General features: G+C 37.0%; 3 protein-coding genes across 10 annotated transcripts in view; 1 reads left to right on the plus strand and 2 right to left on the minus strand.

Annotated features, from left to right (window-relative positions):
* LOC134816349 (phosphatidylinositol 5-phosphate 4-kinase type-2 alpha-like) overlaps positions 1-13,466 on the plus strand; it is a 110,487-nt gene that overhangs the window by 30,578 nt on the left and 66,443 nt on the right. The window contains exon 1 of one of the 8 annotated variants that reach the window (XM_063825152.1): positions 13,444-13,453. The exons of the other annotated variants lie outside the window; for them this stretch is intronic. The gene's annotated coding sequence lies outside the window, so the exon portion shown is untranslated. Of the gene's footprint in view, positions 1-13,443; positions 13,454-13,466 lie in introns of those variants that run through there. 8 annotated transcript variants of the gene reach the window in all.
* Positions 3,895-13,466, minus strand: part of LOC134816353 (calcineurin B homologous protein 1-like) — a 46,473-nt gene continuing 36,901 nt past the window's right edge. Inside the window, exons 2-6 of the mRNA XM_063825163.1 lie at positions 6,318-6,432; positions 5,672-5,807; positions 5,398-5,541; positions 5,207-5,285; positions 3,895-4,907 (exon numbers count right to left, since the gene is read on the minus strand). Of these exons, the coding sequence (XP_063681233.1) occupies positions 4,801-4,907; positions 5,207-5,285; positions 5,398-5,541; positions 5,672-5,807; positions 6,318-6,424 (573 nt within the window). The 5' untranslated portion in view covers positions 6,425-6,432 and the 3' untranslated portion in view covers positions 3,895-4,800. The remainder of the gene's footprint in view (positions 4,908-5,206; positions 5,286-5,397; positions 5,542-5,671; positions 5,808-6,317; positions 6,433-13,466) is intronic.
* LOC134817129 (uncharacterized) lies at positions 6,627-13,251 on the minus strand. Its single transcript, XM_063826241.1, has 5 exons — positions 13,171-13,251; positions 10,940-11,087; positions 8,421-8,574; positions 7,988-8,177; positions 6,627-7,402 (listed from the first exon to the last, which is right to left on the minus strand). The coding sequence occupies exons 1-5, from the start codon at positions 13,246-13,248 to the stop codon at positions 7,265-7,267; spliced, it is 708 nt and encodes a 235-aa protein (XP_063682311.1). The 5' UTR covers positions 13,249-13,251; the 3' UTR covers positions 6,627-7,264.

Below are 13,466 nucleotides of genomic sequence, written 5' to 3' on the forward strand. Positions count from 1 at the left end.
TCCGACTATCCAAACTATCAAATAAATGTGAAAATGAACCTCCATTTGAAAAAAATGAACGCGAATATTTTTCGAGTTGACAAATTCCTCGAACCAGTGGTGGTACTAAGTCATACCAGAAAGAAGTATTTAAATTGGGCACTCAGTGACTGAGCTATAAAGGCCAACGTATGGGTACTGACTTTTGGCCCACCCTGTAGTATTAACAAACGAATACAATTGCCTATAAGTTAGCTTTGCGAGTAAAATTTATAATATTGATCATAATAACGTGACAATATAATACTCATTCAAAACAATTTGCGGATTTGGATCATCAACATCAAACGATCTTTGACTTGCACTGTTTGAATATGTTTTGTACACAATTGGTTATTTATAAACTTAAAAGTAACGTCTCCCAAAATGTTAGCCTAATTTAAAGAGTTTAAAATAACTCTACAAATCGATAGAAGGCAAGAATAAATCAAATGGATTCTGAATAGAAATATTAAAATGTGTGCAAAATGTTAGTTTTGGCGGATTTTATTTGTTAAAGGATGAGGGGACCTTAGAATTTACTTCCAAATATTCGCGTTTAAGTCCTGTGAAAGTGTACACACTTTCACACTTTCACAGGACTTCTACACGTAGAATCAAAAAATACGCCGGACTGTGAAATCGATAACAATTCCCATAATGTTTAACGGGGTAGTTAACGGGGGAACCTTATCACGTGATTAGGTAAACCAATCACCTGATCACACGTAATGAATAAACTCGTTATGCTTCATATCTCGGTCATCTGAGAAGCTACAGTTCTAATTCTTTCAGGACAAACGTAATTCGAATGGCCAAACACAATTCAATAACATTTAGCTTGATCCGACTATCCAAACTATCAAATAAATGTGAAAATGAACCTCCATTTGAAAAAAATGAACGCGAATATTTTTCGAGTTGACAAATTCCTCGAACCAGTGGTGGTACTAAGTCATACCAGAAAGAAGTATTTAAATTGGGCACTCAGTGACTGAGCTATAAAGGCCAACGTATGGGTACTGACTTTTGGCCCACCCTGTAGTATTAACAAACGAATACAATTGCCTATAAGTTAGCTTTGCGAGTAAAATTTATAATATTGATCATAATAACGTGACAATATAATACTCATTCAAAACAATTTGCGGATTTGGATCATCAACATCAAACGATCTTTGACTTGCACTGTTTGAATATGTTTTGTACACAATTGGTTATTTATAAACTTAAAAGTAACGTCTCCCAAAATGTTAGCCTAATTTAAAGAGTTTAAAATAACTCTACAAATCGATAGAAGGCAAGAATAAATCAAATGGATTCTGAATAGAAATATTAAAATGTGTGCAAAATGTTAGTTTTGGCGGATTTTATTTGTTAAAGGATGAGGGGACCTTAGAATTTACTTCCAAATATTCGCGTTTAAGTCCTGTGAAAGTGTACACACTTTCACACTTTCACAGGACTTCTACACGTAGAATCAAAAAATACGCCGGACTGTGAAATCGATAATTCGTGCAATATCACGCCGCGCTCCTATTGGCTGATAGCAATTTTGGGCTGTGACGTCACTTATGTGTTAAGACCAACGTGCGCGCGCACCCTTTGCTCGTGTCAACATTTTGTTCTGTTCTGTTTTAATTACGTCGTGTTACCTTTGGCGTTTGCGAGAGCGGTATCTTTGGTTGCACTGAATTAGTCTAAGTTACGAATAATTCTCTTTAATAATAATAGTTAAATGTAACTCAGAAAGGCTTTCTTGTAGTTGTAGTAGGTATTTCTATTTATAAATAGCTAAGATAAGTAGCATCCGCTAACTAAACCACAAACTGCTATTTTGTTTTGACTTGTTTGAAACCCGATATGGACACAATTAAAAAGAATGTATGATGTAGTAGAAGAAATTTTACTAGCTGGCCCTTGGCGCCTCTAGTCCTATCTGAGTACGCACGTGCGGTTTGACACTGCGCGTGTACCGGCCTTTCGTTGTACACTCATTTATAATTATAATTTACCGTTTTAGTTTGCTGTGACTTGAGTGTAAAGCGTAACGAATGTGGATGTGTTCGTCTGCTATGCTTGGTATAATATTGCTTGGTGTAATAGTTGCAAATCTTGCTTACGTTATAAGTATAAGTGTCACATAGTGTGTTAGAACTTAAAAGCTTGGTGCTTGGTGCTTGTCCAACTGGAATGAAGACATGCATTTCATACCTACCCGATCCATTTTTATTAGGACCGTGTTGTGTTGATATGACATGTTGATATATCTACTGTGGTACGAAACAGGGAGTTGCTAGGTGTTACGTTGGGAGCTATAAATATACATAATTTACATGCCTTTCTGTGTGACTTCAATCTTATTCCAGGTGTATCTCGGCTCATGGTTATCGTAGGGTGATAATTCTTTTTTCAACCGGTCATAAAAAGTCTCCTCTCCATTGGTTATAGGCTCGTTAGTATCGTAAATTGTTAATTTATTCTTAATTAGTAATTTAGTCGGCCCGCACGCTCATTTTACCTGTATTTCTATATGCGCGGATCAGAGCAACTCACATAATTGACGTCACAGGTTCAAATTGTTTTGGCTGGATATCTCGGCGCGCGAATGAAATACAACTTTGCGGATTTCACTAAAGTGGTTTATACGATTAATGTAATAAAAGGATTTGCACGAGAAAAAAACTTTTTCTAAGGTCCCCTCATCCTTTAATTGATGTTTTGGGACAAAGTGAGAGTTTAGGATGAAACTTTGATGCTCCAGAACAAACTTTAAAAGTCCCCATACTCTTGAGCAATAATTCTGTAAACTGCAGCTTGATTTGCAAACTCTAAACCATTCATACTTCATAGCATTCTCGATAGTCATTACAGCTCTTTGTTCAACTCTAATGGTGTTAGAGTCATGAAAAATCCGTCATCTTTTGCATGGCCAGAAGCTCAACTTAAAGCTGCAGCTATTTTTTTGAAGGTAATACCAAAATGTTTCTTCATACATGGGCGGCCATTGTTATGAATCTTTTGACTATCAATTACACCTATCTTTCATCATCATCACAGTTGAACCCCTCCCTTAATGGGATCTTGAGGCACGGGTCACTTGTCCCTTTTCTTGCAAGATATTTGTAAAATCTTGCGTGAGGAAATTATTGAATTTATTTTGGCGAATCACGCTTTGTCGAACAATTGAACAATTTAAGAAATCTGATCGATTAAGTTTGTCAATCCTTCAGAGAAAAGGTTATGGAAAAGCTTCATTAATAAATTTCGACGCAAAGACCTATTGTATATATTTGGTAAATAAACTTTTAAATTTATAACAATGATTAAATGAAAAATAAAAAGCAAACAATTTTAGCTTACCTTATGTAGATTACACGCTGTAATAGCTAATACAGTCTTCACATATATGTACCTAGCAGAGTGGTAATGAGTATTATGCTATTTTAACAACTTGATAGATAGTAATAATGTAGCACGTGTTGAAGTATACAAACTAACCTCTGATGTTTTGAAATATATGAAAAGTTTTATTTTTGCTGTTCATTTTTGCTGTTCATCAAGCATGAAGTACACTGTACAGCTATATATTAAATATATTATAGTATGCAAACATAAAGGACCAACATCTTGGTATGTACACTGTACAGGGTGTTTCAAATGTCTTCCTAGGATGTACTTTTTGAATAACGTTTTATCTATTTGTTTAAACTTCATTCTGTAAAAAGGTAGTGGTAGTTCTAAGGTTTAATGGCGACTTCTGAATGGATTTCACGTTACCCTGGCCACCATAGCAACCATATCTCGGTTGCTAGGGGACTGATATAATTGATATTTTATCTGGAGAGTGAAGACTTAACCAAAGAATTATACTACTTTCGTTTATAAAAACAAAATTCTAAATTTCAATACATGTTATTAAAGCATAAATTACAAATCGTTTACAATTAAAACTGTGCGACGTTAACATTGTTAGACAGTTGTAATATGATGAGAGCTAAAAGTGATGAATGAATCTTAGCGAGTGCATTTTTCAATCCCAAACCTTAATCAATCATATCTACAATTAAAACCCTTTAACTGTATAAAAAGCAACAAACAATAAATGAGATTTCAAATTGCTGTTTTCCCAATTTTGCACGCTCACATTATATTACACAATATATCAGTACTCAGTAGTTTAGAAGTAATTAATTAATTAATATCTAAACTATTCAAAATAAGTATAACGGCTTCTCTCATTCAAAAATCAACAAACTGACCTTGATTGTGTTTACATAATAAAACCAACCATTGATTTAGCGCCCCAATTTAGCGCAAACCCCGATTTCCCGCAGCCCATTCCCTTCCCCAATTAAGGGCTTATCAATTATCATACATTTACTGAAGCTGTTCCTTTCCCCAAACTCCGTGGTAAATTGGGGTTTTAACTGTACATGGTTTATAACAGCCAGGTATTAGAATACCTAATGAACAGTGAACAATCTGGACATGCTCCTATATCAATCCAACCAGCTATAGTCCTGCCATGCAGCTAGAATAATAATTGTGAAAAATGTCATCTGATAAAGAAAATGTTAACGAGAAGAGTTGAGAATGCAATTGTCCGAGGAAAGAGAACCGACCATTCTCTGAGCATACCGTGAACAACCAAGATTAAGTTTCTCCGTGAATTAAGAGTTCTGTAAATCTTCGTAACATTGTTCTGTGACCAAGGAAACATTGTTCTGTGGAAACATTGTTCTGTGACCCCTATACCAAACATTAACATTGTTCTGTGATTTAGAAAGGCATTGAGAGTCTAGTCTCCACGTCCACGTGATTTAGCGTTTTCTTGAACTGATCGAATGTAACGAATATTTCCTCGTCATCATCATTGATATCAGCTCCTGAAAGTGTGCATTAATTAACTCAATTAATTAACTCAATTAATTAACTCAATTGAAAATTCTGTGTATCAAATTGCCATGAGAAGCTCAAATAAAATTATCAAATTCCTTAGTTTTCGATCGGGATATCAAAATTACCTGCTTCACATATACAACTACTACTTAACTTCTACTACTACTGCTACTACTAGTACTCTAGTAGTAGACTTAGTAGTAGTAGTATATGAAAATTACCTGCTTCACATATACTACTACTACTACTACTACTTCTGCTACTAGTAATAGCATACTAAAATTACCTGCTTCACATATAGCCCGCATAATGACCTTCTCCATCTCCTTATCTTGAACTGTAGTTCCAACTAAACCCGCCAGAACCTAGGGGAGAATGAGTAACGTGATAATAATATTATCAGCTCGTAAGCGCGTGGAAATGAAGAGTTTTACTAAATTCCTGTTTTTCCCACATTCCTTTGAACTTGAAGCATACCTCGTGAAAGTCCTCTTTACTGAGTTTCCCATCTTTGTCAACATCGTAAAGTCTGAAGAGGAACTTTATCTTGCCCTCTCTGTTGTTGAACTCTGTGACTGTCCGGGAACGGATCGGTCGGAATGTGGAAAGTAGGGTTGCAAACTGAAAAAATGCAAACTTTAACAGTGAAATATTCGGTTTCAATTACATACCGCATATTATATCGTCTATAAATGTGAAATATCGGTGATCTCCCAACTCCCAAGCAATCATATGTCTACCAAGTACCAACCTGGGTAAAGTTGACCTCATCACTTTCCCAGAAGAAGGCCTCAATGACCCTGTTACACAGTGGGTTTACACTAAACTCTGGAATGTTCTGTAGATCTTCCCTCCGCAGAACTCCGGACCGGGACTTATCCAAACACCTGACAATTTGTACTAATTATTATATTTATCCGAGTAATTTGGATACTAGGATGAATTCAATTACACTAATAATCTGACAATCCTAGATGTCACACCAGAGAGGGGAGTCAGCAGCACTTTGCCGCATTATTTAATTAGCTGTAATGTGCGGTAAAATGCTGCGGTGTCCCAACAATGTGCCCTGTATTATACAGCTGTATTGTAGCTGTATTGAGTATGACAGCCTCATATTAACTATAATGAGGCATTTAAAATATGTGTAACGTAGATGTAAGTTCACTGCATCAATTTTTATGGCAATGTGAGCGAAAATAACAAATTTCCTACACATTTACATCTTGCTGTGCTGTGGTTATTTGTAACCCCGAACACAGAATATGAGTTGCTACAAATTTAAGCTGAACATGATAAAACCCTAATTTTAAATCTTATCGGCTACGTATGAAAGGTTAAGTTATTAATCTAATCGATTAACTAATCAATTAAGTAATTAATGATTAATTACTAACGCGAATCTGTTGTAAAGTCTGACGATCTCCCTGGTTGTAAACCCCGTCTTCTCAGTAAGGGTCTGTACCTCGTCTGGTCTTAATAATGAGGACGTCTTGCTTCCCATCACACAGCCTAATTAGATGATGAGCTGGTTAGTTAATTTATTAATTATTTAATTAATAAGCTACATTTTACTAATTAATCTAGAGTAACTGACTATTTTAGGCACCATTTACCGTATCATCTATCTATTTTTATCATCGAATATCCAACTATTACTTATAAGGAATTTTCATATCAAGTGCAGGAATACAGTTTAAATTTTACTTGATAAAATTGATGATAATGAGATCATGCATAAGATTTCAGACACGAATTTCAAAATTTCATAAATGTTATAAATTCCATACGTTATAAATACAAGATCAAAGATAATTCAGATATTTAAAATTCAAAATTTATTTTATACAGTATCTACCAACAATAAAGTAATCTACTGAGAATATCAGTAAATTTCTTATTATCATTATCATTATATCGCCATGTATTGAAGAAATAATTATCAAATGATTTCTTTAATTTGCAAACAAATAACAATAGTTACACCAAAATGCTTCAACTGATTTAGAATAAATACCCAAAAACACAAACGCTCAAAATATACAATAAACAATTCAAGAAAGATTTAAAGAAAGCTGAAATGTACAACAAATAAATAACAGATAGCTTCAGTATTAAACATAAATATCAAAATAATCTTAAGTAATAATAAAAGAACAATAATTTATCAATTAAATCTTAGAGCAGTCAATAATCAAAATAGTAGACTGATTTAAACTGTAAAGATCGAATTCTAAAAGTAAATTAATATTTTAAATCCTGCAATTTCACTTCTTCCCTTGGTTTAACATAACTCACTTTCACTTTCATTATAATTTTCAACATCACTTTCACTTTTTCTTTCTCATTCTAATGAAGGTAAGGTATGCACGTGTCTCAGTGCTAGATGTTTCATATCCCTCAGAATGTCCGGTGTAGCCCACACACTATCTTTACCCAGTAAACTATTCAGAGAATGAAGTAAAGATCCCGTTGATATTGCCTGAAATGCGAGGTATTAGTTCCATGGCTGTAAAATATTCATAAGCGTGGTAAGAATGCTGCAATCTTCTTTGTTGAGAAACCAACCATATTCGGTAAATACGGCCTTAAAAATATCATTGAGCACCTGCTGTACAACGGCGAGAAAATTTATCAAGCATTGCAACAATATGTTACATTTTAGTTTTCCATTCAATTCATAATAAATGCAGGGTTTTGGCAAAATAGCTTTGATTCTGAGCACACGAATAGTCCCTTCTAGATTGTTGGCTCTAACTAGTAAGTAATATCTATCTACAAAGTGTTGACATTTGGCCAAGCACGTGCCAATGATTGGATTACTAAGGCCCCTTTTTCGGAACAAATTACAGCGAATTCCTTCACAAATAGAGCCAAGAATTTGGCATGATTAATACTGATCTATAAAGTACGTGTTGTTAAGACTCAGCGGGTAGCAAGCAAAGAATAACGATCATCACACTACCTCACTGTGCAAGATTAAAGTGATAAATCTCAACCAGTCGTTATAATTCTAGTCAACCTAAACAATCAGTTTACTACGATATTCTCCTTCTTCAGTCCTTACTTGCTCAGCAGAAGTTAAGTTATCCAGGAAAGTGTGATCAATATCAAATGGGTTAGCAGGAGGTGGTTCAGTAGTCAACAAGACCAGTTCTGCTATGATATCCCAGATAGTGATACTATCTACCATGTATCTTGTCATGCTCAGTAGATCTATTGGACTGTCTCTGTCAACTGTTCCGTACATCTCACACCTGGGTACACGTGTGGTTATGTGGTTATGTGGTTATGTGTGTAGTGTGTAGTGTGGTTATCATCTGTAGACTGTAGTGGTTTATATCAAATGCATTGCAGTGGTATACTGATATGGGCTTATAAAATATTGCTCATTTTAAACGCTCCTAGTCTGAACTGAATTTAACAGCAATCAATCGCATTTAAGGAAAAAGTTAGATTGCAGGAAAATACTGAATCTTGCGGTCTAAAACTCCGCCTACCTCTGAACAAGTCGCTCATGTCCGGTTCTAACCCACACAAAGGGTCTCCTGTAAGTTTCGTAACACCCGACTAGATAAGAGGTGTACTCATCGTCCTCAAAACTGGGAGTGTGCCTACAAGGACTGGAGGGTGGGTGTTCTCTGTCTATCATCACTGGGGTGGGGAACACTGGTTAATGGGGTGGGGAACACTGGTTAATGGGGTGGGGAACACTGGTTTATGGGGTGGGGAACACTGGTTAATGGGGTGGGGAACACTGGTTAATGGGGTGGGGAACACTGGTTAATGAATAATGGGGTGAGGAACACTGGTTAATGGGGTGGGGAACACTGGTTAATGGGGTGGGGAACACTGGTTAATGGGGTGGGGAACACTGGTTAATGGGGTGGGGAACACTGGTTAATGGGGTGGGGAACAATGGTTAATGGGGTGGGGAACACTGGTTAATGGGGTGAGGAACACTGGTTACTGGGGTGGGGAACACTGGTTAGTGGTTAATGGGGTGGGGAACACTGGTTAATGGTGTGGGGAACAATGGTTAATGGGGTGGGGAACACTGGTTAATGGGGTGAGGAACACTGGTTAATGGGGTGGGGAACACTGGTTAATGGGGTGGGGAACAATGGTTAATGGGGTGGGGAACAATGGTTAATGGGGTGGGGAACACTGGTTAATGGGGTGAGGAACACTGGTTACTGGGGTGGGGAACGCTGGTTAGTGGTTAATGGGGTGGGGAACACTGGTTAATGGGGTGGGGAACACTGGTTAGTGGTTAATGGGGTGGGGAACACTGGTTAATGGGTTGGGGAACACTGGTTAATGGGGTGAGGAACACTGGTTAATGGGGTGAGGAACACTGGTTAATGGGGTGGGGAACACTGGTTAATGGGGTGGGGAACACTGGTTAATGGGGTGAGGAACAATGGTTAATGGGGTGGGGAACACTGGTTAATGGGTTGGGGAACACTGGTTAATGGGGTGGGGAACACTGGTTAATGGGTTGGGGAACACTGGTTAATGGGGTGGGGAACACTGGTTAATGGGGTGGGGAACACTGGTTAATGGGGTGGGGAACACTGGTTAATGGGGTGGGGAACACTGGTTAATGGGGTGGGGAACACTGGTTAATGGGGTGGGGAACACTGGTTAATGGGGTGGGGAACACTGGTTAATGGGGTGGGGAACACTGGTTAATGGGGTGGGGAACACTGGTTAATGGGGTGGGGAACACGGGTTAATGGGGTGGGGAACACTGGTTAATGGGGTGAGGAACACTAGTTAATGGGGTGGGGAACACTGGTTAATGGGGTGGGGAACACTGGTTACTGGGGTGGGGAACACTGGTTAATGGGGTGGGGAACACTGGTTAATGGGGTGGGGAACAATGGTTAATGGGGTGGGAAACACTGGTAAATGGGGTGGGGAACACTGGTTAATGGGGTGGGGAACAATGGTTAATGGGGTGGGGAACAATGGTTAATGGGGTGGGGAACACTGGTTAATGGGGTGGGGAACACTGGTTAATGAGGTGGGGAACACTGGTTAATGGGGTGGGGAACACTGGTTAATGGGGTGGGGAACACTGGTTAATGGGGTGACGTGGGGAACACTGGTTAATGGGGTGGGGAACAATGGTTAATGGGGTGGGAAACACTGGTAAATGGGGTGGGGAACACTGGTTAATGGGGTGGGGAACACTGGTTAATGGGGTGGGGAACACTGGTTAATGGGGTGGGGAACACTGGTTAATAATGTTATACTCGGGATGTTTGTGATGTTTCATCGTGTTGTAAGCCTCTTTAAATTTAAGTGACTGTGCGTGCCCACTGATCAATGATCAATTTAGAAACTTTTAAAAAATTGAGTTAGGCCTTTAAAAGTGCTGAAATTAATGTACTTTAACAGTTAACACATAAAAAACATATTCATTAGTTAGAATGGGTTTATCTAAAGTTAAGCCCTTTACAAAGAATATGTAAATTGAATTATTATTTGGAAATATTCTAATAAATCCTAGATTAAAGATCACCGACCCAGTACTGACCCTCCACCGACCCTTTGGCCACCTCTCAGCGATCCCCGGCAACCACCTACCAATCTACATTTTTCGAGACTCGAGTAAAATGTGTTTTACAACTTATTTTGAATCTACATCTTGAATTGTCTGGAAACTCGGTGTAATAGGAATACATTAAAATTCCACAAGTTATTTGATGTGTTAAACTACAAAATTGTGTAATGCAACATTATACACTACACTGTTGAATAATGCAACGTGTGAGAGTACCTAAAGGCTGCGAATTTGGCGAACTGTTCAGCTTAATCGCAGTGTTTTTTTCCTTCAAATTTGCCATAAATCAATTTTAGGCAGGTTTAGGATCGCAGTATTTGCAAAATTTGATCACACCTATTACCTATATTTTGCCTCTGCGGCCCAATGGGATATTTTTGGATCTAAGCCAAAACAATAAAATGTGGCAAAAACTAATCACAACGTATCAAAAGATCTGAGAAATACCTGGATCAAAGTTGACAAGTTCCAGCCTATCAGTAGCCACATTTTCAGTTTCTTTGTTAGAGTTGAGCACTGTAATAACCAGCTCCTCACTGCTCCTCAGATACATTGTGAAGTGTTTGAACCCCTCCAGGCATCCCACTACTTGCATCTGAGTTATTTAATTTGTTAGTTACTTTTATTTAACACTTGTAATGATTGATTACTTTTAGTTTATTTGACCAGGAAGAAATTCACACAGCATGTACTATATAAATTCATAAGTAAATTGTGTGATGCCGTTTTCGTTAACTACAATATTCTTGTATTTTTTGTTTTCTTGTTATTGAAATATGTATCTGATGAGGTCACGAGAAATGTATTTTAATAATACGTTGAAATGTAACGTACACGAGAGTAACACATTTTCAGTCAATAATACTACCCCTACTATGTAAAGTATACTATACTGATTCAAACCTGGCAAAAGAGTAAAAACAATCTTAACTCAAAAAAATTGTAAGTTAACTGAAATAAGCGGCTACAAAGTGCAAAAGTGATGGACCGTGAAGATGAAATTTAATCCACCAGTAAACCAGCTTTTAAGTCTGCTATATAATACAGGGGAACAATATACCGCGGAAAATTGTGTTATCACGTACGTGCTAAGTGAACAGTATTGTGAACTACAAGATTAACTTTCAGGCAGTAGAGGCAAAATATTTTAAAATGGTTTAAGTGGTTTAGTCAACTGGCCGGTTCCACGAAAAGTTCCATAAAACGATTAATGAGTATCATATCATCAAACTACATCACGATACAAACTGGGAATACAATAACATTGATTCCGAACAATAGATTCCGCCGGAGAAAACATAACAGAGTTAAATCTAACAGCAATAATTCTGAGAAAAACGATTTCTCGGGTATATGATTTAAACATGACGTAAAATATTCTGAATTTCGGGCGTGATTTTACGTTTCTCCTTTCAACACAGTCGTGCTATATAATAATAGTTAGATAATTACTTAATAGTAAATAGAAACATGTGCTGTTTTAAGGATTCAAGATCAAACGATCAGTGGGCCCCAATGTCGCACATTGTCAAGTTAAGGGACATTTAAACCCTTGTAAGTGTTTTTACCAGCAACCTATCATGATCTTCTATTTCCGGTTAAATTTGAATGGTAGAGAATGCTATATTCATGTCATTCATTATAACCGACTAAAGTGGGAGTCAGTGTAATCCAGACTGATAGATCTTAGCAGGTTTGCAGAATCGCTAATTCTATTACTGGTTGCCACGTAATTAATTCTTAATGTCATTTTAATAGTAATAGTGTCAGATCCTTCATTACTTTTAATTACATCATTTCATGGCCATCGTCTGACGTCTCTACTAAACCTACGTTTCCTCTGTGCTTTAGGTTCCTTGAACTCTTGAACTAAACATTGGCTTCCTACTATGCATAAATATTAAATATGCTCTATGTTCCTAACAGGCTTTCAGTTCCTTCTAGCAATTAAACGTACCTTTCATAGGTGAGAGCTCTCTCTATTCTAGAATACTGGGAAAAATTGTTGGTTTACCGGGAAATACTCAAAATATTGAATATGTGAAATATCACTTGAGATCTGGTCATGGACTTAGCTAGCTATGTTGCACATTCGTTTAACAGTTGTTTTTCTTATAGAATTTGCTTGTGGATCTGAAAGTCTTCATAGAGAGTCAAATACCGGTAGTAATTTAACTTAAATCACTGAAATAAGTGATTTAAGTTTTTTTAATGCGTCATTTAATTGTAATCATTGCGTTATTTAATTGTAGAGAGAAAAACACGTACAATGTTTCTGAGGGAAATTCTGTGCAAGGTACCGGGAAGGAAAATATTTATGAAGTGTCTAGACATTTAGTTCCTTCTAAAATTATTAATAAATTTCGTTTGGTTTTAGGTTCATTTCAGGAATAAGCTTCCTACCAAGTATGTTGGTATTAGGCAACATTTACCAGTGCAGGTATAGTGTGTGTAACATTTTACGTTATAGTATTATACACTCTCTCGTTAAACATAAGCACTACTACAATTGTTAATTATAATTCTAACTCGTGCTTTAGTAGCTGACACTAGCCCCAATAATCCTAATACAATCCAAAATCTGAGGCCTAGCTTCAACCATGGGGTAGCGGGAGGGGTGAACTTGTGTGGTAGATTAACCAGAACTAAAAGTGAAATATTTAAGTAAACAAACCCACCTCTTGAGATAAAAGCAACATCTTCCTCCTGTCTGGAACTACCAGTTTAGTTCTGGTGATGGAGCTACACACACTCATCCTACTCCTAGATACAGGTTAATTATGTAATTATCTAGTTAATTATGTAAATATCTAGCGTAATTACTATGTTATTTCAATGTAAGTAGGTGTGTAATTATAATTTACAAATAAATCATGTATACTCGTTTCTTGTTTTAACTATTAGGAATCAGTGTTAAAGGACAGAATTAGGAAAACTTTCTGAGGTAGGTTAAATAATTTGTCGGCAGTTTTTT

This window comes from Bolinopsis microptera, chromosome 6 (genome assembly GCF_026151205.1).
Source record: "Bolinopsis microptera isolate Bmic1 chromosome 6, MBARI_Bmic_1.0, whole genome shotgun sequence".
Classification (NCBI taxonomy): Eukaryota; Metazoa; Ctenophora; class Tentaculata; order Lobata; family Bolinopsidae; genus Bolinopsis; species Bolinopsis microptera.

Excerpts from the sequence above, each read along its gene's own strand:
- LOC134817129 (XM_063826241.1), bottom strand. The coding sequence starts at position 13,248 with ATGAGTGTGTGTAGCTCCATCACCAGAACTAAACTGGTAGTTCCAGAC. Across the intron at positions 8,178-8,420 it reads CATGAGCGACTTGTTCAGAG|GTGTGAGATGTACGGAACAG; the intron begins GTAGGCGGAGTT and ends ACGTGTACCCAG. Across the intron at positions 7,403-7,987 it reads ACTTAACTTCTGCTGAGCAA|GCAATATCAACGGGATCTTT; the intron begins GTAAGGACTGAA and ends CTCGCATTTCAG.